The sequence below is a fragment of the Camponotus vicinus genome, unplaced genomic scaffold (assembly GCF_025532165.1).
Source record: "Camponotus vicinus isolate PSW18456_S1 unplaced genomic scaffold, iyCamVici1.0 SCAF_8, whole genome shotgun sequence".
Taxonomy (NCBI): Eukaryota; Metazoa; Arthropoda; class Insecta; order Hymenoptera; family Formicidae; genus Camponotus; species Camponotus vicinus.
This window is the reverse complement of record NW_028141980.1, coordinates 7759061-7784655: the sequence shown is the minus strand read 5'-3', so window position 1 is coordinate 7784655 and position 25595 is coordinate 7759061. Positions and strand designations below refer to the sequence as shown.

The 25595-nt window shown below is 33.0% G+C and overlaps 1 protein-coding gene across 11 annotated transcripts in view; it reads right to left on the bottom strand.

Annotated features, from left to right (window-relative positions):
• Cac (calcium voltage-gated channel subunit cacophony) overlaps positions 1-25595 on the bottom strand; it is a 176519-nt gene that overhangs the window by 106025 nt on the left and 44899 nt on the right. For all 11 annotated transcript variants that reach the window (XR_014440209.1, XR_014440210.1, XM_083107199.1 and 8 more), the window contains exon 2: positions 14861-15109. Coding sequence is in view for 9 of the 11 variants with exons in the window: in XM_083107199.1 (XP_082963325.1) it covers positions 14861-15108 (248 nt within the window). In the remaining 2 variants the exon portion in view is untranslated. The remainder of the gene's footprint in view (positions 1-14860; positions 15110-25595) is intronic.

Genomic DNA, 25595 nt, shown 5'->3' with positions numbered 1-25595 from the left:
TATCTTAAACAAATAACAAGTAACGATACATTAAATTTGCGCGAGACCTTAACATTTTTGTTCGAAAAATAATTTTCAAAAGATCTCCATTTAAAATCTTACAAAAAATAGAAAATATTTTTTAATAAATTCCAATTATTACATAAATTTATCTTTCTTATTTGCGCGTTAGTCGATTTAAATAAAACAATAATAATAATTAATTATATTTTGCGACAGTAATTTAATTAATTTGTTTTAATTAAAAAATTGAACAATAGAGATGTGTAATTGTGATGTTTACTTAAAAAGAATGGAGAAATTCAATTACGATAATATTCCCACGGGAACACTTTCTGCGGAACACGAGGACCGAGAGAGGTTGAAAGGGAATAGACAAAAAGGCAAGAGGAAGCAGGAAGATCTATTAGCGGAGGTTAGACAGAATGTGGGACGTCGAACTCCGTCTCGACTGCCCGCTACCATCCTCCCTCGCTTTAATACGGCCATCCTCATTTCTCGTCCGTCCCTGTCCAACCAGAACGTTAACGGGCACGTAGGTGTTGCGGAGGCTGAAGATACATCGTTGTCACTAGGGCGACTTTGGATAATTTTATACCGCATCGTATACGTGCACAGAAGCGCGACTTTTTATACACTCGTACCCTGCTTCCACGCCTTTAACCCTTTCGCCACCAAAGGCGAAGTAACGAGATTATCCTATAGAATAGAATTAAAGGGGACCGGAAACCTTTGAAGAACGGAATATTAAGATGCATCGCGAACATGTGACAAGAAGAAGGAATGACGATTTTATACGCGTTCGTTAATGTTACATTAAATATCTTCGAATGTAAAAGGTTCTCTTGAAAGAAATTTCTTAGACGTATATTTGAAATAAGCTATTATTTAAAAATTATTATTAAAATCCTTTGAGTCCCTTTTTTTTAACATGTGGAAAAAACGTCGCTATTTTTAATTTGCAAATCTTGGAGAGTGTATCATCAAAACATATATCGGTGATTTTACGATAGCCTGATGTGAATATACATACGTGCGAGATATAATCGTATTTATAGAATATCTGTGTTTTCATCACGTTACACTTCAGTGAAATGAGTAGACTGAGCGAATACACAAGGACAGACGTATGCAAAATGCACGGACTGCAGGTTTTCCTTCTGTGTGTCTCGTGTCAGACCTAAATAGGAGAACTGCAAGACAGATAATGGATATTTAAAAAAGTATCATTCTTTTTCCCTGTGCTTTTTCAACTGCATTCGATTGTAAAAAAGAGGCGGATCCCCAAATAAAGAGAAAGGAAAAGATAGGTATTAAGTTAAGTTAATCTCTTTGTGACTTAATTCACACACACAGATTTCTTTCCTTAAATGATTACCCGCGAGTATCTTAATAAATTAGAGACGATTCGAAATGAATAAACGATATATTTGTTACTTAATAATTAATTTTGTTTCGATTAGTTTGATTAATCAAAGGAATATAAAGAATAGCGATCGTTGCTATTAATTTCGTTTTAAATTATCATTTTGTGGCCTCTTTTAAAATAAACTAAATAAAATCTATATACGTAAGTAGGACATATATGTATTGATCAACTAAATCTATTTTTTGCTAATTGATAAATTTAATTGCGCAAAAAGTGTTTAAAAAATAATTCGCTCTAAAACAAATTTTTATGATTTTTATAATATTTTTTATTATATTCTATCGTATTCTCTCAATTATGCTCTTTAATTAGAGATAATAAAAGTTTAGATCCATCTCTTTGTTGTTTTTGCAAAATAAAAGAAAATTAAATTTAAATTAAGCGGTTGAGTTAATATTTTCCTGTTTGTTTTGCTCATTTTCCATCGCCTTTATTAATGTTGTCGCGTTATCATTATTAACGATGTGAGTTTGATTACAACGATATTCCGCAAATTGAAATAATTCCAACGTGTAACGAGTAGGACATGTCCATCCTCGCTACAAGCTCATCCAACATCCTCGTCGAACTTACGTTAAAGGTCGAAAGTCACTATGTACGCGGGATAACGTATGGTAGATAGGTATGTATGCTATGTATATGCTGTATCTGGCTCCTAGTTAGCTTAAATGTAACGTCATTTCAGAGGCATGCCGATGACATCAACGACGCTATTGGTATCGATGGTATTTCAACCGTTCGTCCATCGTTCGACGATCGTTGTTCGGAATACAAGTAAAAATCACGAGTATCGACTGTTATCACTGACATTATACAGTTTCTCTTACACATGCTACAATTATTTGTTTAAATATATTATTCGTGTTATTTTCCTGTCCAGAAATATATGTAGAATGACTTATGTCATTCTTGTTTGATTAATTCTGATTAGAAATTTTGCAGAAATAAAAAATTATGTGTGCTCTTATCTTTTTGCAATACTCATATTTTTTTCTAATTTTTATTCAAGCTCGTTATACAGGGTGTCCCAGACTTAACGAGTCAGCCGTTAATGGTAGATTCCTGAGATCATTTGGAAACGAAAATCTTAATACCAAAATGTTGAGGAAGATGTAGTTTCGGCGCTACAAAAGATTAAAGATCACCAATCGGCGCGTTACGTTCTCTTGCTCAGGGATGTAGCGCATCAAGAGGCCCGCGTACAGCACGATAATATTAATATTGATAGAGGGATCAATATAAAATAAAAAATAGGATTCTGCAGTGAACGCGATTGTGTTTTCCATGCGACAATAGTCAGTAGTTTGAACATTTTTATGAAGTCTTCCTCAACATTTTGGTATTAGAATTTTCGTCTCAAATTCCTTCTCAAATTGCTTCTTTGCTTGTCAAATTTAATCAAGTATTTTTATAAATATTTCTAAAATTGTTTATAGTCAATAAATTATGTTGAGTAAAATCGAATTTAGGAAAGGAAACATGTATCAGAATGCAGTATATTTTTAGACCCGTTCGATCGCTCAATTGTAACTAGAGTGAGACACTCGGGTTTCCCGAGAAACTTTCGCGGGCTTCTTCGTGCGGGCACAATTTCATCTTATCGCTTTACGCTTTTCCTCGACTCGTCGAGAATCGATTTTTCCGGATATAGCTTTCACGGAGCGACGATGACGGCGACGAAAACAACGTCGTTGGCCTGCGGCTTTCGTCATTCGTTGGATAGCCCGTCGCATCCGCGAGATTATACTGTACAAGGGTGGAGAATTTTAATCGAATCACACGATCGGCCTGTCAAAGAGCGATAACGTCACGTTCGTATCGGCCAATAAGGCTCGACCTAGAATCATACGCGCCACCATAAACGTACCATGAGCTTTCCATGGCTAAAAACGTCGGTCATCCACGAGGGACTGCACGAGAGATAATTCGATATCGCGGGCAAATCGATTGTCGAGCGGCTCTCCTATTCGCATCCCCTCGGTCACGGCGACCACTTCTAAGTGACAGATTTATTTAAAGCCTTTCTGAAATTCTACATCCTATTAAATTATCAAGAGAAAATTTTAAGCTTTAAGTCACTGAATCTTAATCACTAAAGATTCTACAAAAATCGTTAATTATGTTTTGATTAAATTAAATTCAATCAAAATTTATTAATTTTCTTAATAAGGGGATTTTATTTATTAACTTAATTTTAATAGGGTAATCGGATTTTTCTACAATATTTTTTTTTTTTGCTAAAGTCTCATATCATTTTCCCGCACAAATTGAGCGTCGTTAAATTTATTAGTACTTTTTCGTTAAATACGTAGATAATTTATTTAAAGAAGCTACAAGAGAGTGTGCTATTATATATACGTGTGTGTGTTCATACATGTTTATGAGATAAGCGAGGGAAAGAATTACAATTTAATGGAATCCTGGCTGCAGAAAGACGTCCTGTTAAACGAACGACAAAGAATGCCCAGCGAGATAGGAAGGCATGTGCCTCCTCCAACTAAGTAAATATAGTAATAATTTCATTTCCTGCGCGAAAACACCATCACCCTATCAACAAAAAAAAAGATATTTTAACTCAATAATAGGATCATAATACAAAGAAAGGCCGAATCCTCATCTCGGTACATTGCGTATAAATAACAATCTTTAAGCAACAAATTCTGCTTTTTTTAAAACAGTATTTTTAATCAAAAAAGTAAATAAGAGGCCAATAATGGAGTTCGAACAGCAGATGTAATTAAAAATAAAATAATTAAAATAATTAAAACATCAATAACAAATTAAGATTAAAAGTATTTTTTTAATTTTAGAGATAATAATAATAAATATTTAATAATAAATATTATAATTAATAATAAATATTTAAAAATACATATAAATATTATAATATATATAATAATAATATATATAATAAATATATATAAATATTATAATTAATAATAATATATATAATTAATAATAAATATTTTAATTTTAGAGATTTTTAATATATTTTAAAATTTTTAATATATTTTTTAATATATTTTACGATAGAAATTTCTGACAAAATTCAGACTGGCTGCAGACAAACGCAGATTTAACAAACATGTATTCCTAATTTATTTCTTTGTCACGCTCGTTACTATCATAGCGTACTTCTTATCTTAGGTTTTATATATCAATTTGAAAACTCTCCTTAAAACTAGATAAGCCGAGCGAGGATCGCTCGGAGAAAATATACCGAGCGGAAATAAAGTTCGCCGCTCTCACGGCCGGTCCTACGCGAAAAGTTCGGAAGAGAGGTGAATATAAATCTAGCGTCCGAGAGAATCGGAAGGAAGTATCGTCGAGGAAATTTACGTCTGCCGGACGAGGCTCCATCGATCTGCAAAACAACCCGGGCAATGCACCGCGCTATCTGCTATCGTGTGTAACGACTTTATATACCGATGGAAGAACTGTGACGGGTCACGGCGAACGTGTGCGTACAAGGCTTCGTAAGCCGCAAGTCGTTTGAACTTTATTAGACGCGTAGTTTTGTCGATCCTTAACACGGCGAGAGTAATAGAGACTTGGTGCATTAAGATTTGCACTCCTCCCTATTACCGCCATTATCGGCTTTCGGTTTATTATTATCAAGCCTTAACAATTAATGCTCTTACTTTCGTCCAATTACTACGTTCTCGTGTAATTATTGTGCCTCTTTCCTTCTCCAAGAGCGTAGTTTTTCATCTTGTAATTCGATTTATCTTCTCTCTATTTATCTCGTACAGTGAAATATTTCTTTTAAGGTACTCTGTGTAATATACATTTTTATGTAAGTTTATCAAAGTAACTTGTTTAAAATGTACGACATCTTGTTATGACTGTCATCGATTTGTTCATCCTGAGGCGTCCTTATCGCTTGTGACATAAAGCTGCCTCTGATGTACACAATGACAAAGGCAAATGGATTTGTATCTTCTTACGAAGAGAACGGGACAATGAGGTTTCCGCATCGCGCAATCTCTTTCGTTTCCGATCCACTATGCGAGAATTAATTCATTTTTCTCACGTGCTTATAAGTATATACGTGACATCCGTGATGTAACAAAAACAAATACGATATGATTTATAAATATTAATAGCAATGTTTTCTTTATCTGGCATATATTTTCTTTATTTCGTAGACAATCGAAAATTTATTTAAATGTAAATTTATAATTAACTGTAATTTATAAAATTGTAATTTATTGTAATTTATTATTAATTTATAATTAATTGTAATTTATAAAATTACAATTTACGTATATTTGTATGGTAATTGCAATATTTAATTGCGGGAATACAATATTTTTTTAATACAATATAATTGATAAGGTGCGATAATATTTTAAGATGAGCGATTTTTTTCTGAGATTTTAAGCAATCTTGATTCTGGTACGTACTTATTATATATATATATTTAATATAATAAATAAATATATATATATATATATATATATATATATATATTTAAATATAATATAATATAATATAATATAATATAATATAATATAATATAATAAATAAATATATATATATATATATTTAATATAATAAATAAAAATAATATATAAATAAAAAATAATGATTATATATAATAAATGTAATGTAGATGTGCAACACTTTTCACGAAGCATCTCTCGCAATCGTTAACGACTTCCGTTAAAGCTTACGATAGTCACCTCAAATCTCCGGGCGTGTCAAGATCCGGAAGTATAGCGAAATAAAAGCGAGACAAACGGAACCGGCCGGACATACTGTTACGCGCAGCGTTTTATTGCAAAATATTATCCCTGAGAGAACGCGACGAAATAATGGCGGCAGTCGCCGGGGTTTACTGACCCCGCAGGTGGCGATGTCGTCTTTCCGTTTTCATCGAGTGTAAGCCGAGAACATCTCTCGGTCGGCTTAAAAATTTCACGCGTATTCTAGAGTTTCACTTTGTCGTTTCAATCAAACTTGTTTACGTGAGCGAAAAACAATTTTAAAAAGTTGTACTTTAAGCACTAAGAAAATTTTAAAACAAGTGAAAGCACTAAAAAGGCGCATTAAAAAATAAAATGTTTACTTATAAAAAAATTTTTACGTAATTATAAAATATAAATTATGACATATTTTATTAGATACACGCGCCATTTATTTCAACGAAATGATTTATAGAGTATAAAATTGAATATATATTAAACAAGGTTATATATATATATATATATATATATATATATATATATATATAACCTTATTTAATATATGTATATATAAATATTAGTGTCGAGGGGTTCGCGTGAACTATACGTGCGTGCGAGGGGAAAATAAAAGGTTCACTGGTTAATGGCAATCTAATTTTCGTAAATATCAAGGAAATGTCAGAAGGGTGACGTGTGGGTTGCTAGTAGTTACCGTCCTGTTAAGTTGATCCTCTACCGCAGGAATAATCTCCAATTATTTAAAAACTTTTTCCTCTGCAGGTCATTTTTTTATCTTGCAAATTTCTCTAGTTTTTTTTTCAGGTTGACTGTAGCAAAATTCTTCATTCATTCTCCAATTTTTTGAAGATATTTCGCTCTATTTTACAATAATCATAATAATTGTATAGCTCAGTACAATTCAGATTGAAGGTTCAAAAGTTTGACGGGAACGAAAGTATTTTCAGTTTTAATTGTCATCTTAGACTAAAAAAATTTTTCCTATTTATTGGAATTATTTTATTTATTAGAATCATTTTTCTAAATTATTTTTGCTAATGTTTCTATTAAAACAAAAGTTTTAAAAATTTTTTTTCAATTTTTCAAAAGATTAAAAGTAAAATATAATAATTTGACAATTTTTTTCTCAATTTGCACACAAACACTTTATATTAATGGTGTAACAACAGGTGTCATATATATTTATCTCTGATGTATCAACATTGCATCACTAAAATCTCTAACGCGACCGTATCATTAATCCTTCTATATACGTACGAGTTTTTTTTTTTCGAAAATATAATTATTATTCAATACTCTCACTTCAATAACATTCAGCGTCATACAAAAAATTTTTTTAAAAGACTAAACTATTAATAATAAAAATGCAACTTGTAAAATTTACACTATACTTATTTATTATTTTACCGCTGTTTTTGTTTTAGGCATTCAACGATGGTAAAATTAAATCGTCAAAAGAAATTTTTTTTCAATTTATACATATATAATTCCTTTTAAAAAATAAGTGTGCTTGATATCGAAAACATTTAATTTCTAATTTTTAATTTCAATGCCCTAATCGAGCACATGCGGTAAAGATTATTATACATTTTTTTCGTTCATGATGGCTACGGTTTCGCCCAGAATAACTGAAAAACGAGTGACGTCAGGCGATAAAACGGAAGATGCGTGGGCCGATTTCCACATATGTGGTTTTTCCACAGGCCTGCCCCTGCCCCGTGAATTAACAGCCCGTGGGGAAGAAAGACGATGTTGTCTGCCCGACGACGACAACGACGGCGGCGACTTTGACGGTGGTGAGAGGTATTTGTCCCGTATTTGCCGTCTTACCCCTCGCAACAAAGCGGGAGAATTATCGCCCGTCTAAAGTTAGGAAAAACGATACTCGTCGCCGAGACGTCGCGCCGACGTTAATCGCCGGATTAAACTTTTTAAATCGCCGCTCTTTAAACAAGGCCGCGACGTGGCAACATCTTAATGGTTAGGAAAAAAAGAAATTTCGAACAAGTGAGGGTAAATGCATAAAATAGGGCTTTCGACCCTATGCGCAAATATTTTTAATATAATTGAGAACCAAACTGCAGCAAACATAATTACACAGGCCGATAAAATTTGGCCAAACCTCAAACCCAGAAACCAGAATATACTTTTCCGAAGGTTTTCGACGCCCTGAGTTCGAATCCGAGGTCAGAATTTTTCTGGTGACTCCGGTTTTCGAGATATTCTAACCTAAAAGTGCCAAAATCACGGTTTTTCGAGATATTTGAGGTTATGTTACATCGCAAGGTAATTTTTTTTCATAAAACCATTAATGGGGTCCGAAAGAACTACTCTTCCTCTTTAAAAAACATTTTGATTTGTCCGGATATCTTTCTTTATCTTTGAGAAATTGAATGTTCAAATTAAGTAGTTTGACATTTTTGATATTTGGAAATTGAATAGCATCAGGTAAGTACAATATAATGTATGTACACGAAATATACATTTTTAAAGGGTTTTGATGCACGCTGATTCGAAATTTGACATTAGTTTTGCAAATTTAATTTGTCTAAACAATTTGTTTAAACAATTTGTTTAAACAAACTATTGCAAAAATAATGTCAAATTTCGAATCAGCGTGCATCAAAACCCTTTAAAAATGTATATTTCGTGTACATACATTATATTGTACTTACCTGATGCTATTCAATTTCCAAATATCAAAAATGTCAAACTACTTAATTTGAACATTCAATTTCTCAAAGATAAAAAAAGATATCCGGACAAATCAAAATGTTTTTTAAAGAGGAAGAGTAGTTCTTTCGGACCCCATTAATGGTTTTATGAAAAAAAATTACCTTGCGATGTAACATAACCTCAAATATCTCGAAAAACCGTGATTTTGGTGTGACTTTTAGGTTAGAATATCTCGAAAACCGGAGCTACCAGAGAAATTCTGACCTCGGATTCGAATTCAGCGCGTCAAAAACCTTAGGAAAAGTATATTCTGGTTTCTGGGTCTAAATTTTGTCGGCTTGTGTTATCAACCTAACCTAACCTAACCTAACCTAACAAAATGACACCAATTTTATATCATGTCGCAATTTCGAAACCTAATTTCACACATTATATGCGAGAGATTAAAATTGTAAAAATAATCACGCAGAAACAGCCATAATTCAAAATAGGGAAACAATAGTAAAGACGTGGCATAGACGGACAATGCGTGTGACCAGCGTCAAGCCGTTACTACTACCACCTTATTGGCTTTTGAGGAACGGGCAGGTACCGTCTTACGTGAAATCGTCAAGAAGGAAAGATGAATGGAATCGGAATCTCAAGAAATGCAACTACTGGATCCGCGCTACGGATAAAAGTCCTCGATAGAACGCGTTCCGCACTTTCGCATTCTTCAAAGGAGGCACGTCGAGAAAAGATGTCGGTCGCAGCGTGGGTGACTTTTCGCACGTATACGTATACATTTTTCCGCGTGACACACGGCGCGCTCAGCGGGAGTTTATCCGACCCTCGGAGAGCTTTTCATCATCGCTCATGTCCTATATTCATCACTTTCTCCATTCGACTGTTTCCAATTCAAATCTCTTGGTCTCCGCCGCTTCGCTCTAGAAAAGATGAAGACGTAGCATGAAGTATATAAGGAAAAACGGATTGGCAGAGCTTAGAAAGGATGAGACTGGAACAAAGAAGAATTGCCAAGTGAAGTAGAACAAAAGAGAGGAAAAGAGAGAGAGATAATGGTCGCGGGCAGAGAAGAATAGAGCAATAGAGAGAAGAAAATGGAGAGTGATGGAGAGAAGAAACTCCAGGAAGATCAGATAGAAAGAAGCAAACACGAGTAAGGAAATATATGAGAGGTAGAAGAAAAGGCAGGGAGAGGAAACGACAAAACGTGAGGGAAAGACTAAAAGGGAAGAGGAAGAAGAGGATAAATTGGAGAAAAGAAGAAAGGGCGCGAACGACCAAGAGCAACTGAGAGTTCGCGGAGAGTGTGCGAGGAGCAGAAGGAGAGAGAAGGAGAGAGAAGCAAAGGGTAGTAGAAGCCTGGCGAAGGAGAGAGAGAGAGAGTGGCACGCGCAATGCGGGTATTGATTCACGGCGGCGGCGGCGGCAGCCGGCAGCCAGCCTGAAACACACCACCAACCGCGCCAAGTCGACTCGATTCAGAGACAAGAAGAAACCGAATTCGCGAGTCAGCAAGAGAGCAGAGAAAAGAGAGAGAGAGAGGGAGAGAGGGAGAGAGAGGAAACAAAAAAGTTATGTAATATCAATCGGTTCGAGTTTACAAATTGCGTTGGAACCGCTTCAAATGTCTTTTGATATCTTTGGACAATTCCGCAACGCGATTAAACCGAGTTTGCACAAGCCTAATATTTATTTCTCACTCAGCAATATAACTGTTACATGTTATGTAACTGTTATGTAACAGTTATATTGTTGAGCGGGAAGTTATAACTAACAGTTATATAACTGTTATTTGGTGTTTGCTGGGTAAGAGTCTCCCGCAATAGGAAAATCCTCGTTCAAATTGGACGGCATTGTTGTTTTATGAGGTAAATTATATACGACCAAGTTTATCATGCGGGACAAAATTCTGATGCAATTCCCATGCAAATGTTATTAGACCGTACTTTCTCCAAAATGAGAAATTTTAGAGAACACAGGATAAAATTAGACTACACCGTTGGGAGCAACTTTGCTCTGTTGTGCTTAAGGAAAGAGAAAGACTCCGGAATCCTTCAATATCTAAGAAAATAATCCAAGAGAGACGTTACAACTTGAGATGAAACACCTATGAAACACCTAACCTAACCTAAACTTATAATATCTGTTGGTTACATTTACTTGGATTTTAATTTCAGTGGAAAACTTTTGTCGAGAGAAATAATCGCGTCAGGTTCTTTCAGACGAGAGAAAGAGAGACTTTACTTCCTCGAAATAAAAACTCTTCATTTTATAGTCACCCTGTATATTGCCGCAAAGCGCATAATTACGCGTATTGTAATAGTGTGAAAATCAAGAAAAGTAGCGGCGCATGTTTGTGTGAAGGTGCACGGGGGTAGTCTGGTTTCAGGGTTAGGACCGATCAGGGTTAGATGGTATCGGCCGAGGCTCTTGCATGCGCCTAGCATGGCTGGGGATACCCCGGCAATGCGTAGAATTGGACTGTCGCGGTCGGCCATGCGACCGCTCAAGTAGAAGCTCACAATCAACTCGGAGCACAATATGAAATCTGTCCGATGTCGATGTACAGATATAATGTAAAAATATCAAGAGCAGACAAATTTATTTTATATCTGTTTTTTCACGAAAATGCTTAAAAAATTTCATTTCACCTCCCTTAAAATTATCTTTTCTTTTTATTTATTTAAATTACGTTACTCTTAAATTTCAGATCCAAAGAATTTCGGAGAAAGATATTTATTACGTTTACATAAAGAACGTTTCATTCAAATATAAAAGTTATTTTCCGCAATATGAGAAAAATAAATTTACGTCCTAAAGGCATTAATGTAATGCGATTTAATGATAAATAAAATTAGGCGCTTTTGTGAAATTTCTAACTTTTATTGAACTCGCTAATAATGCGCTGTAAGCTACAACTTCATCTTGAAATGATACCAATATTTTAAAAATATCTTTTCAAAATTTTTCTCAGTGTTCTACATTTTCAACTTTTATATTTGCACAAAAAGGGGAGCTTGAATATTTGATATCTGATGATACAAATACGTATGTATTATTCTGTGTACTTTGAGATTTATATTTTTATCTTTTAATATATTCGAAACCGCTAATTGCACAAGATATGAAATCATAAAATCAATATACGCATAATTAAATATTGAATCTATTTTGTCATTTGCAATTCAAGCTAATGCAATATTCATATTCTGCTCGACTCAGACGAATCTCTCGTACGCGGCAGGTGAGAACATTCGAATAACATCGATTTGCGCTCGTTAATAAAATCCGTCGGTCGGGCATCGATCCGACAACCACAAAGACAACGCGGAATTGAGCGCGATAAATAAAGAAGGGCGCTCGGAAACGGCGTCGCGGCGCTCGGATAGGTACGTCCCTTAATAGCAAAGGTCGAGAACCTTGTCGAGTTGACTCGCGGGATAGCGCGCAGACCTACTTCCATGTAACGTCGATTCCTTTTATTGATTCTATTTTTGCGAGAAGTCAAGAGAGGGAGAGAAAGAGAGAAAGAGTAAGAGCTTCTTGAGAACGCTCACCCTCATCGCGATCACCGATCGTGTCGCCGATTCGGCTTTTCATCGACAAATGATTACATCCCAAAATATATAGAATCCAGGACGTATTCAGATTCCCACATCTCTGTATGTTAATAATATAAAATACTCGCTTGGAAATGAGAAATAGTTATTTTTATTTAATTAAAATCTGTGAAATATGAAGGTATACGAGAAATAATCGATATATTAATTAATCCAATTTCGAACGAAATATTAAACAGTTAACACGAAGATAGTTCAGAGTTATATAAATATGTATTATTTCTCTAATAAAGTGATATTTGAGAAAACAATATATAGCGCAAAATATTTCCAGGCCATTTTGTAGCAAATAAAAAAATGATAAGAAAAGAAAATAAATAAAAAAGAAAAACAGATGCAATCGAATGCGATTATAATAAGGTAATTATAACGTTGAATACGAGACAATCTTGATGAAATCAGCAAAAATTCAAAGTGACACTTTGCCGATTCTGTATTTATTAAGAAAGTCCACGAGAGAGAAAATCGACATGTTTGTTTCAAAGATAGAAAATGAGTGTTTTGAGAACATAGAAAAATAACAAAACGGTGGACAGGTAGATCGTAATTAGATTCGCTGGTGAACGGTCGGTGACAGCGCGCGTTGCTGGAAATAGAAAGTAACGGCCAAACAATCGAAGGCTAATCGATAGCGTGTAAAGCCGGACGGATGACGCGAGGGGAGTGCAGACACCTCGCTACATTAGACTTTAATTCGGCCGCAGTAGTGCATGACCTGGCATGGTCAGACGCAGCCCCCATCTGGCACCATCTCCGCGCTGCGATCGAAGGCTCGGGTTATCATTGGCGGATAAATTACCTGAATTAAAGGGTTTTCTTCGCAGAAGCGAGAAAAAAAACAAACGACAATTACATTGTTATAATATCGAAATTATTAGAACATTGTAATCATGATAATTTATATAATTTTATTAAAAAAAATATGTACCGTGTAATATTACTTTTTTCTTAGATCTCTTCTGTTTATACACGAGAGAAAAAGTTATCTATCTGCAGAAATTATTTTATCGATTTTATTATGCCTATAAAATATTAAGTTAGAATTAATTTTAGAAAAATTAAGAGATATAAAATCGTATATTAAAATCGTATATTAAATTATCTAGTAACGAAATATCAAGATAAAAGCTTTATCACGCTTTACTTGCCAACGCTTGTTTAACAAGGGTTGCAAATATAGGGGTGCAAAATATTACCAACAGCCGTAGCTGGCTTGAAACATACCATTCGATGAGAAGTGCTACAGGGTACTGTGATATTCTTTATCGACATAATCCATAGTCGACTGTACCGACATTACGGGGAAATATAGGGGATGAAAGGGGTTAAGACTATGTCGGTAAAATAGATTGCGCTGATAGTACAAGATTGTGATACATTCCGAGTAATCAGAGATGTATCATACTTATTCAATAATTTCTAGAAGATAAATCTATATTTTTATCCTTAAAAAAATCAGTAAAATTTAATATTGTTAATTGTCATCCGTACGAAAAGACTATGTATTTTATTTTTATATTTTCGATTTTCATAAAAAAAAATTATTAATAAAAATATAAGAAAATTCTTTTACTAAAGCATGATATTTTCATGCGAGTTGAACGATTAAATGTAAAATTCTATGAATGATTATAATTTAAGCAACACAGATCTCAAAAGTATTATTAAAAACATCTATTAAGAGGATGCCGGAGTCCTGTTTTACCGATAAAATGTCATATTTCATTTTTGTCCGAAATCATTATATTAATTGAGGTAAATAAACCAAAATCTTTTTCATTAGGCTTCTAAACTCATTTCTAAAAGTTCATTTATATTCCTTCATACAATCTCTAGCGGGAACCTATTTTATTTTGTACATACAAATTGCAAAACTTTTATATTAAGCAAATATTGTTATGACCTTTTTATGATTTTTCAATTTTTTTTATTTTTAACATAAAATCAGGAGGTTCCCGCTTTTGTTTATGTATATACTTTAATCGTGAAGGAGCATTTATTATTCTGTGCAACTAATAAAAAGATTTTGGACAAAAATGAAATATAACATTTTATCGATAAAACAGGATACTGGCATCCTTTTAAATTCGTATGAATGATTAATATTAATATAGTTAATATTCTTAACTTTTTATCTATGATACATGCAGACGTCTTTCTTAAATACCGATCTTAATTACCGATGAACAAGATGGAAATGCACTGCAATTATGATTCCTTATTACATTATACACTTTACCCCATATATATTTCCATATTAATTATAAAATAACGATAACGATAAATCAGTACATGCTATAATAAGTCTCGAAGACATGATTATGTGAAATTTTATTTTCTTCTCTATATATCAAAGTTCCCCTAGGCGTAAATAAAATCGTAGCTAAAGAGTTGAATAAGAAAATATAAAGGGTGCGACTCACATAATATCGCCGAGCTTGAGCCGTGTTTGTATAAGGGCGCAACTCTTGTGGTCGCTGGTGGTGACTGCCCTTCGTCTCCTGGCGGCATATCTGGGCACCGGTTCCGAATGCATCGCATTGCTATCGGCCGCGTTTCCGCCGATCCCGGATGTAGCGCCATAACCGATGAGGCCCACACTTCCACGCATCAACGGATTGCTGCCACGCCGACGCGTAGACACGTGTCGACCTCCCACGCTACCCAGCATCCTGGAAGTAAACGTAAATTAATTAAATTACAAAGTAGAAATGATGTTATACACAAGGAAAATTTTATAATATAAATTATGTAAAAAATACACTTGTTTACGTTTATTGTTTAAGGTCGAACATAACGCGACATTAAGATTTATTATAAAAATTTTAAACTACATACATTCGTTCTATTGTTTTATTAACGACTATGCATTCCTTTGTGCCTTCAAATATGTGAATAATATGGAATATTATTGAATAAAATAATATTATTGAATAAAAATATCATAATTTTTTTTCTTACATGTTAGTATGTTTCACGATTACAAAAATTATATTTTTATTACAATATTTTTTTGTTTTTTATGTTTTTTGAGGATAACTTAATTCAAAATGCATATATTTAATTAAGTTTTCTTAAGTTGCTATTTTCATTATTGAATGAAAAGTCTATTGTTCAGTAATTTATCTATCTACTATTAAAACATGTGTGACTAGATAGAAATATATCTACATATATATATGCGCTTTGAATTAAGTTATCTTCAAACAACAATTGTTTCTAAGAAAAAATATGTAATTTGCAATTAACAATTACATATTTTTTCTTAAAAACAACTGTTTTTTCTTTACACCAATTGATTCCTCACATTATTTTTTGTGCATAAAAGTATTAAGATAAGATAATCAAGAAATGAATATTTTATTAAATATTTTATGATTTATGTAAAATTAAGAAATTATTTCAAGCCTCATAACTCGAAAAATACTCAATAAAAAATAACTTAATTATAACGTTTTAGAGAGCTCTCGAGATAAGCTATAAAAATATTGAATAAAAATTGGAAGTTTCTATTTAAAATTTTAAAGTTGACCTTGAGAGCTCTTCCATGGTTACGTTCGAGGTCAAATAAGTTTTGCTATTTGATGGATTTATTGATACCCAACAACTTTTGTACGAAACATTTTTTTCTAAAATGTCTCGTTTTCAAGATATTTTGTCAGTCCGATATTTTTTGCGCACCCTGTATATATACACAAGATATAGATACATGTATATGTTATATAAGAAAGGGAAGAAAAAGGAACAGAAAATTATAATTATAATGTATATTATTAAATACAAAAACTCTTATTGTTAGAAGACAAAACTTTTTCAAATATGCAATCGCAACTTGATCTCCAAAACTCGCAATAATTTTTTTACTAAAAAATGAAAATTAATAAATATGCTTTTAATTTCTGTTCTACATAATAATAATAAAAACATCGAGAAGGATACGATCATATTTCGCAGCGAAAATAATTAGCATCTTGATAGTTTTTAATTTAGTCTAAAATTATTTTATCTTGTTGAATGTTTTTTTAATTCCCGAAAATTATTTGAAGATCGATACCAAATGTCACGCATAAATTTCGATATGACGACAATAAATTTTTTAAGTCGATCGAACGAATAAAAAAATATTTGTAGGAATAAATTAATGGAGCGTAGTAGAAATCTAGCGGTACGTTCTTTCGTTAATTAGGTTACGTTGTCTGGCCTAATCTCGGTGCATCAACGGGGCGGTCGGTAGTCACGCGATCGAGCACTTGTGTTCGTCTATTTTCTGACGCGTACCGCGGCCATTAATAGTTTTTTTTTCTTTTAATGTATTGGCGATGCCTAACTAATCTTCATTGGATCGATAAGAAAAAGTCGGTCGTATTGAATATGAAAAGAGAGAAAAAAAGGATCGTCGTTTTCGACACGCGACTTACGTTACATGTGGACCTATATACCGTTCGTACATTACACGAGGCTCGTTTATTCAAGAGTAACGTTAAAGGTAACATCTCGGCAACGCACATGAAATATTCTATTAATTACTCGCGTTCGCGCCGGTATCGGCTTCCTCGTGGCTTTTCAAACGTCACGCGCGGTTCTCTTTTCCATTCCTACCTCCCTTCATTTCCTGAAAGCGTCCTGCGTTGAAATGGAAAATAAAGCGCCACTGCCATCTAGATACCGCAAAATCCGATTAATCATCATTCGAACGCGACGTCGAGTTCATTAGCCCCGAACCGGAAATGCGCACAGGATATTCATCATATAAATAGGACATGCAAGAAAAGTCATTGAAGTATGATTTCGAAATTTGCAACATTCTTATAACAATTAAATCCTCGATGTAAATAATTCAAATTATGTAAAGAAATCTTTGCAAATTCACTCAAAAGTATAAAATTCTCAGAGAAGCCACTTTCCATCGAAAGTAATAAATTTTAACATAGATTTATTTTAATAAAAATGAGGAAAAAATATACACACACACTGTTGAATTTTTAGATAGTGTTCACAGGATTTTATATTAATATTAACTGTAAGAAGCGATGAAAAAATAAACAGGGCTTGATATAAAAATTTTAATGCGAATAGATGCTATAAATATTTTCACAGGTAAAATTATTTCAACCATAGGAATTACGATGGAATATCCACAATATGCAGTCACCCATTGTTGTTTCCTCTCGAATCAAATTTATATGAACTAGATTGTGAGTTTCCTAAAGTTTCACGAAGCTTCTCATCAAGCGCATTACGCTAAGTTGGAGATCGGTGTGCACTAAGTAAGGACATATCTCTGAATCAAGGGCATATTGGCTATACAGTTTACATATTGCGTGTTTTCCAAGTAGCAGTACAGCTCAAAAGCGGACTTGGAAATTATAATTTCGCGAAACGCTACGCGAAATTCTATTCGTCAAATAAAATGGATACCAAATTTGTATGATCGAAACATGTTAGTAAGTGTGCATCTCAAATTGAAATCGCAGTAAAAATCTACTTCGAATTAAATGAAATACAAAGATCCGCTGTATTCGATTTTGAATTCCAAGAGTTTGTGACAAGCTTTGTTGCAATCTCAACTGAAAAAATCAATTTTAAATTCATTAGGGAGAAAGAATCTTTACATCTCAAGTAGTTTATATTTTACGTGGAATTTTGTGTAGTTTTTTTCCACGAGTATTTTTGCGAAACGATTAGATTTTGTAATTTTCTATTAATTTTGATTTCTCGCGGATTGAAATATGACGCAGAATATTCACCTGGCTGACAATTCGTGCGCGTTAACATGTCGGTTCTCACGGGTTAATTGCGAATGAATTATTATCCGGTCCGTCTATCAAATGAACAAAACAGAATTACAATCCATTAGGTGCTACGAGCGACAGACACGTTCATGTCCGCAACGCACGCGATACATAGCAACGCAATGTGAAATTGCGTCCAAACGAATATCAACGTTATGATATCATCAAAATTAATCTATTTATAAATTTTTTACGCTGAGATTTTGGAGCTTGCGCACAGTTCATCTCGTCCAACTGATTTCATGCCGTTCTATCGAATCGCCTTCGTCTGCACATCAACTATTCATTCGTTTATTTCTCATAAATACATAATAGAATAGTCTATATAAAAGAGTCTCGAGAACGAGTATTGTATTTATTGTATCGTAATTTATACATTGAAAGTAAAGTGCATCAATAATACAATGCATGTTAATAACAATATATATATATTCATAATAATTTACACATCGGTATCGATATGCAATTATATACAAAGTGAAAGATAAAATATTTTCCATGCAGTTTTTGGTGATTAAAATTATTTAGATTCATTGCATTTTCCACTAGAGATATTTATTTTATTTCAATATTTATCATATTTATATTATTCATGTAAATTATTTTCTTTGTTAAATTATATTATATACAGGGTGTCCCAGACTTAACGAATCAGACGTTAATGGTAGATTTCTGAGATCATTTGGAAACAAAAATCTTAATACCAAAATGTTGAGGAAGATGTAGTTTCGGTGCTACAAAAGACTAAAGATTACCAATCGGCGCGTTACGTCCTCCTGCTCAGGGACATAGCGCATCAAGGGGCCCGCGTACAACGCGATAATATTAATATTGATAGAGGGATCAATACAAAATAAAAAATAGAATTTTGCAGTGAGCGCGATTGTGTCTTCGATGCGACAATAGTCAGTAGTTTGAACATTTTTATAAAGTCTTCCTCGACATTTTGGTATTAGAATTTTCGTCTCCAAATGACCTCAGGAGTCTGCTATTAACGGCTGATTCGTTAAGTCTGGGACACCCTGTATACAGGGTGTCCGATTCGTGAGGGACCAAACAAAAAGTGATGATAGATTGGGTCAAACTAAGAAGAAAAGTCCTCTACCATTTTGCAAAATTCGCAATAATTATTAAGTAATAAGCAAAAATGTCCCGGCGCATGAGAAGCGGTAAACCACTTGTAGTGTGTGATTATTAAGTGATCAAACGAAAAGTGGTGATAGATTGGGTCAAACTGAAAAGAAAAGTTCTCTACCATATTGCAAAATTCGCAATAATTATTAAGTTATAGGCAAAAATGTCTCAGCGCATGAGAAGCGATCTGTCTACCGCTTCTTATACTCTGAGACATTTTTGCCTATAACTTAATAATTATTGCGAATTTTGCAATATGGTAGAGAACTTTTCTTTTCAGTTTGACCCAATCTATCACCACTTTTCGTTCACTTAATAATCACACACTACAAGCGGTTTACCGCTTCTCATGCACCGGGACATTTTTGCTTATTACTTAATAATTATTGCGAATTTTGCAAAATGGTAGAGGACTTTTCTTCTTAGTTTGGCCCAATCTATCATCACTTTTCGTTTGGTCCCTCACGAATCGGACACCCTGTATATGCCAACTATCAAAATTTAATGATAAAATATTAAAATATTAATAAATATTAATAAAATATTGAATATTAATTCATAAATTACTATTATTCATGAATTATATTATTCGTTTCATTGAATATCATTTATATAAGATAAAACTTGACGAGAAAAAAATAAAAGTTGCAGATATACATATAAACCTTCTTCTCTTCCACTACGCATCTTGTGATAAGATAATGAAAAATTCAATGTTCTCGTGATAAATAATGAGAAATCGAACGTTAGACACGTAGACGTATTGACTCGCTTTATATAAGCGCGTTTAGGGAAGTACATAGGTCGCTTTAGCAAAGCTTGTCACGTCGCGACGCCGGTCGAAATTTTAGATTGCAACCTGTTGCTAGGCACCCCGGGAAACTCTTATTCCACCCTCGCTGTGTTACCCGGCAACCTCTACCCCACTCCCTCACATACCTCCCTTCCTCAACCGCTTCTCCTAACCCTTTCATCCTCCATTTCTGTCGAGTTTCCCTCTGTCCAGTTCTCTCTCTCTCTCTCTCTCTCTCTCTCTCTCTCTCTTTCTCTTTCTCTTTCTCTTTGTATGTACTATATAGCACAGGCACCACGCTTGAGAAGCAAGCTCTTGTCGATTCTCATACGAGCTATCCGCAAAGGATCTCCTTCTTCCATCCATTGTCCTTTTCATCTTTCTACTCTTTTGTCCGACCTTTTTCTTCGCTTCGCAAATATCTTGCCCTTTTCTGTTTGCCTCGATCGCTAGCCGTTACTAGCTCGCGCGAATCTATCGAACCTTCTTTTCATTTTAAAGTGATTCTTATTCTCTCCCCTGGATAACAAAATTGTATGCACGAATATACAAATTCTTTTCTATCCGATATCTCACATATTTGTCAGATAGAGATGTCTATATATACTTTAATAAGTATAACTTTAATAAATAAAATCTGAAAAGTTCAAAAGTATTTTATATTCTTGAGAGTTTTATAGGTATAAAAATATTCCCATCCCTTGCAGGAATATTTCCAGTTTTATAATAATATTAACTCTCGTTATCATAATGTTTTAATGAAATGATTTGAAAAACTAAATGTAAAATTATTTATTTTTACAATTATTTATTTTTTATTTATGCGCTTTTGCCCGAGGATAACAAAATCAACAAAGCTTAATTTCAAAATATTTTTCCCATCCGGATACATTTTTGTTGAGTATAACATCACATCAATATATAAAATCCAATAAAAAATCAAAGAGATCGACCTATTTCTCGTAAAATTAGTTTTATCTTGAGGCCACCCCTCGTGTCGAAAGATCGAAATGAGAAAAAGGAAGAGGGTAAACATTTCGTTCGGGGGTGTCGTGCACGGAATGAAAAAGAAAAGCAAATTTATAAGACCGCTGCGAGGGTGAGAAATTTCGAGCCTGTCAAGTTTTATCTAAAAAGAAGGGTATATAATTAAGGTTTAGCATTCTTGATTAATTGCAAATTTTTTTCATTAATTACGATAGTATTGATCAGAGAATCTGCAATTTAAAAGAAAATACAAAAAATGTTGAATATTACGAATTGTGCATTATAAAAATATGATTCTAAATTATATTTCATATATTTATTTTTATAAAATAAATCTTATTATATGATAAAGTTTAGAATGTTATTAAAAAAATATTATTAGAGATCCTAGATTTAATCTAGATGCAGGACATGCAGGATATTTTCCTCATATTTTCTCTAAAATATTTTTCTCTAAAATATTTTTGTTTATTTATAATTAAATCTGAAATAAATATTGCTAAAATGAAGTTACAAGAAATTTCAACAACAAATTTGAATAAACAATATAATTCTTTGCTCATCTGATGCTTAATTTCCAAAAAAACTGTCATCTCGATAAATCATTTATCCAAAATGGGCATGAATATGGCTTCTGAGTTTTTTAATTATTACTATATTTATTTATAATCTATCTTAATATACGTTTGCAAGTTAAAGACTGGACGATAAAACTAGTCGATTAATTCCGATTTTAATCATTAGCGAGTCGTGTCACTTCTGGTAGCCGATCGGGTATAATGGTAAAGTTCAACTAATGTCCCACCAATCTGACAAGACGAAACTCGCACGAAATGCTTGAGTGGAAAGTTTCGGTAAAGGAACGCGCAGTGATAGAAGATAGTTATCAAAATCTTGATATTAGGTATTGCAAATTGCTCGTGACTACAATGCACATGCCAAATATAGAAAACCAATATATTATCTCTTTTTTTAAATTTTATCGCATTTTGTTTATTTTAAATTATTTAAAATTAGATTTTAATAAATAGTAATTAATTTTTTTTATTATTTAAATTAATAATATGTTCTTTAAATTAATAATCCATTGAAGTATATAATCAAAATATTTTTATTACGTATTATTTCAGATATTGCATTAATTTTGATCTATTCATATTCTTATATTGCCTCCTGATTTTTATATTTTATAATCATAAATGTGAGTTTTGCCACAAAATCTCGCTGTACTTTTATGTATAACTTTGCTTCATTGTGTTATTGTTAAAATATCTCATAAGCATTAAATTACGTAATCCTTTTAATTAAAGATAACAATCGACACAGCGGAGAATCCAGAATCTCGTAAATGCATGTGAGATAAATTTCCACAGATTTATCTTATGAGAATGTACGATAATTCGTACATCGACTCCTTTTTTCTCCCTCATCCTCTCTCGATCTTGTCGAGCAATTTAGCTAGACATGGTGGGATCTAATTTTCTCTCTTTCGTGATTGTCGCTCTCATTGACTATTAATGGAGAACGAGAGATAAGAAGAAGAAGAGGAGGAAATCCTTCTCTCGTTCGGATCCTTCTCTCGTTCGTTTATTTTGTCGTCTGCAATCGACGCTTGATGAATAAACTCGAAATAGAGGAAGAAGAAAAAAGAGAGAGAGAGAGCCAAATTGCAAAGAAGAACAAAGCGCGTTGCGTTGCGATTTTCTGTTGCGTTCGCTGCGGAACATTCTGCACAGTAATTGCACCTCCAACTCCTTTGATCTAAAACATCCACGACCTGCCGCGCGTGCTTTTGACGCATGGAATTTTATGCACGCGTACGCGGATTTCCTGGCAACCAGCTGGCCTTTCGTCCGACGACAATAGACTGAAACTTAATTATGAAAAATATAATATCGTAGGAAATTCTTTGATCACACAATGGACTACGCTGCAAAGACAATGCTATACTTTAGGGAAAGGAGGCTCAAAAAATCTTCTAATTATCACCTATGACATGCTAATAATGTTCAAAAATATATCTCATATATTACCCTAAATATTAATGCAACGAAAAATTAAATTTAGCTTAAAAAATTAATTACTTTTAAAGATTGATGTACACATATACAGAGTGTCCCAGACTTAACGAATCAGCCGTTAATGGTAGATTCCTGAGATCATTTGGAAACGAAAATCTTAATACCAAAATGTTGAGGAAGATGTAGTTTCGGCGCTACAAAAGACTAAAGATTACCAATCGGCGCGTTACGTTCTCCTGCTCAGGGACGTAGCGCATCAAGAGGCCCGCGTACAGCGCGATAATATCGATATCGATAGAAGGATCAATATAAAATAAAAAATAGGATTCTGCAGTGAGCGCGATTGTGTCCTCGATGCGACAGTAGTCAGTAGTTTGAATATTTTTATAAAGTCTTCCTCAACATTTTGGTATTAGAATTTTCGTCTCCAAATGATCTCAGGAATCTGCTATTAACGGCTGATTCGTTAAATCTGGGACACCCTGTATGTATGGATAGATAAAAGGAGAATGATATAAGAATGCATATATTATTTTTTAATCGTGAATTTGTTTACCAATGTAAGTTTATGTCGTAAAAAAACCTCTTTCACCCTTCTTCTGCAGATGCATGAAATCAAGCAATTTTTCATCAGTTTTTACCTGGGGTAAATTAATTGCAGGTTTGCGATCATCATTATACGAGGTCCCTTTAAACAGCGGATACACTTTCGTGGACGAAGAGAAATTTGGCCAAAAGCGCTAAACAAGGCTTTGCACGATAATTATGTCTCCATGCCAGGCGACGATCAATCTTCGGAACATATGTATGTAACACAATCTTGACCAGTCAACAATATCGAAAGCCGACACGCGCGTTATGCTGTGTCTCATGAAAGCATAACGTCATGCCACGCGCTCGTTAACGTCGCTTTACAGAATTTCCACAGACCACTCGTGCCATACGAGCGTCGACATTTAGTCAAACGGATGCGCGTGCTCCAAAAACGATTAATGCAACTCGGCGGTTATTTATCGAGTCTATAAATGATTTGTTTTATTAACTGTTCCATCATGTCTAATATATTTTCTCGTTGAGCTTTCATACCTTATTTTTTATTATTTATTGTTTATTATACCGCATATTGTGGAAAATTATAATATAATTAAATTTTTTAAATTCTTATATTTAATTAATATTTATTATTAAAATATAATATTCATTATTTTTTAAATAGTTTTTTATTAATTGAATTTTTATATTTTATTATATTTATGTATTTATTAAATTTTTTAATATAAAATGAGTTACAAGAAAATCCGAATTTTTTTTTAAATATTATAAAATATATAAATTTGATTACCTGTATAAAATAAACAGATTTCTCTTATTTCTCGATTTGTAATTTCTCGTATATATATTCTGTTTTTCTTATATTCTGGATTTTTCCTTTTTGTAGTTTATTATAAACGCGATAATAAATAAAAATCTTAGAGACTTAACTTACAATTGCTTAAATCTTCCGTTGGAAAATAAAGTCTTTATTATTTATTCTGAATTTCGAAAAAAGGTTTATTCCTCCCGAATCTCTCCCGAAGCAGTTAAAACACACCACTTTAATTTAATTTATCGATTCCCTGATATAAAGTCCAAATAGCTCTCGAGGCAGTACGTCGACTATCTTGGGAATGTCTTGCTGCAAGTAATTTGAAGTTTTGAGTAAGCAGAAACTAATTTGGTTGATTGCTTGTAAATCGGAAAAGCGACAAAAATAAAGTAAATTGTTTTCAGAGAGTGCAATCGATTAAAATTATTTTAATTACATTACATAATTATGTTAGAAACGAGAATGAGATAACAATATAACAGTGCTCACATTGATTATAGAAAAAAGCTTTTTATAAACCTCCTCCACCATCGACTTCTAATTAAGAAAAGTTTAGGAATCCTTGAAAGAGAAGATTTTAAGATACGAAAGCAAAGTTCAATTTTCACATAAAACGTTGATAAGTATGAAAATCATTTCATAAATTTAAGATCCACAATGCACACACACACACATACACAAAGAAACGCAGAAACAAGAAGAAATATTCATTTTTCAAAAAATAATAAAAAAGAGAAAAATTTATATATGAATATATTTTTTGGAAATTTTTACATATTTTCTAAATAAATTGAAGGAGAAAGAAAAGGCCATTTTTATAAAGTTTATATTTTTTTACATAAACGATGATAATCTTTTTAAATATTTTAAAGCTTGTTAGAAAAGAAAATTTCATCATTACTTAAATGTTTCCGAAGAAAGAGCTATAATACTTCTGAATGATTATGAATTATCCTTTATAGTATAAAATATGGTCTACCGAAAAAAAGTTCTATATGTATATCTTAAAAATTTTTTATTATATCAATTTAAACTCACTTTCTTAATTTTACAAACTTTAGCTTG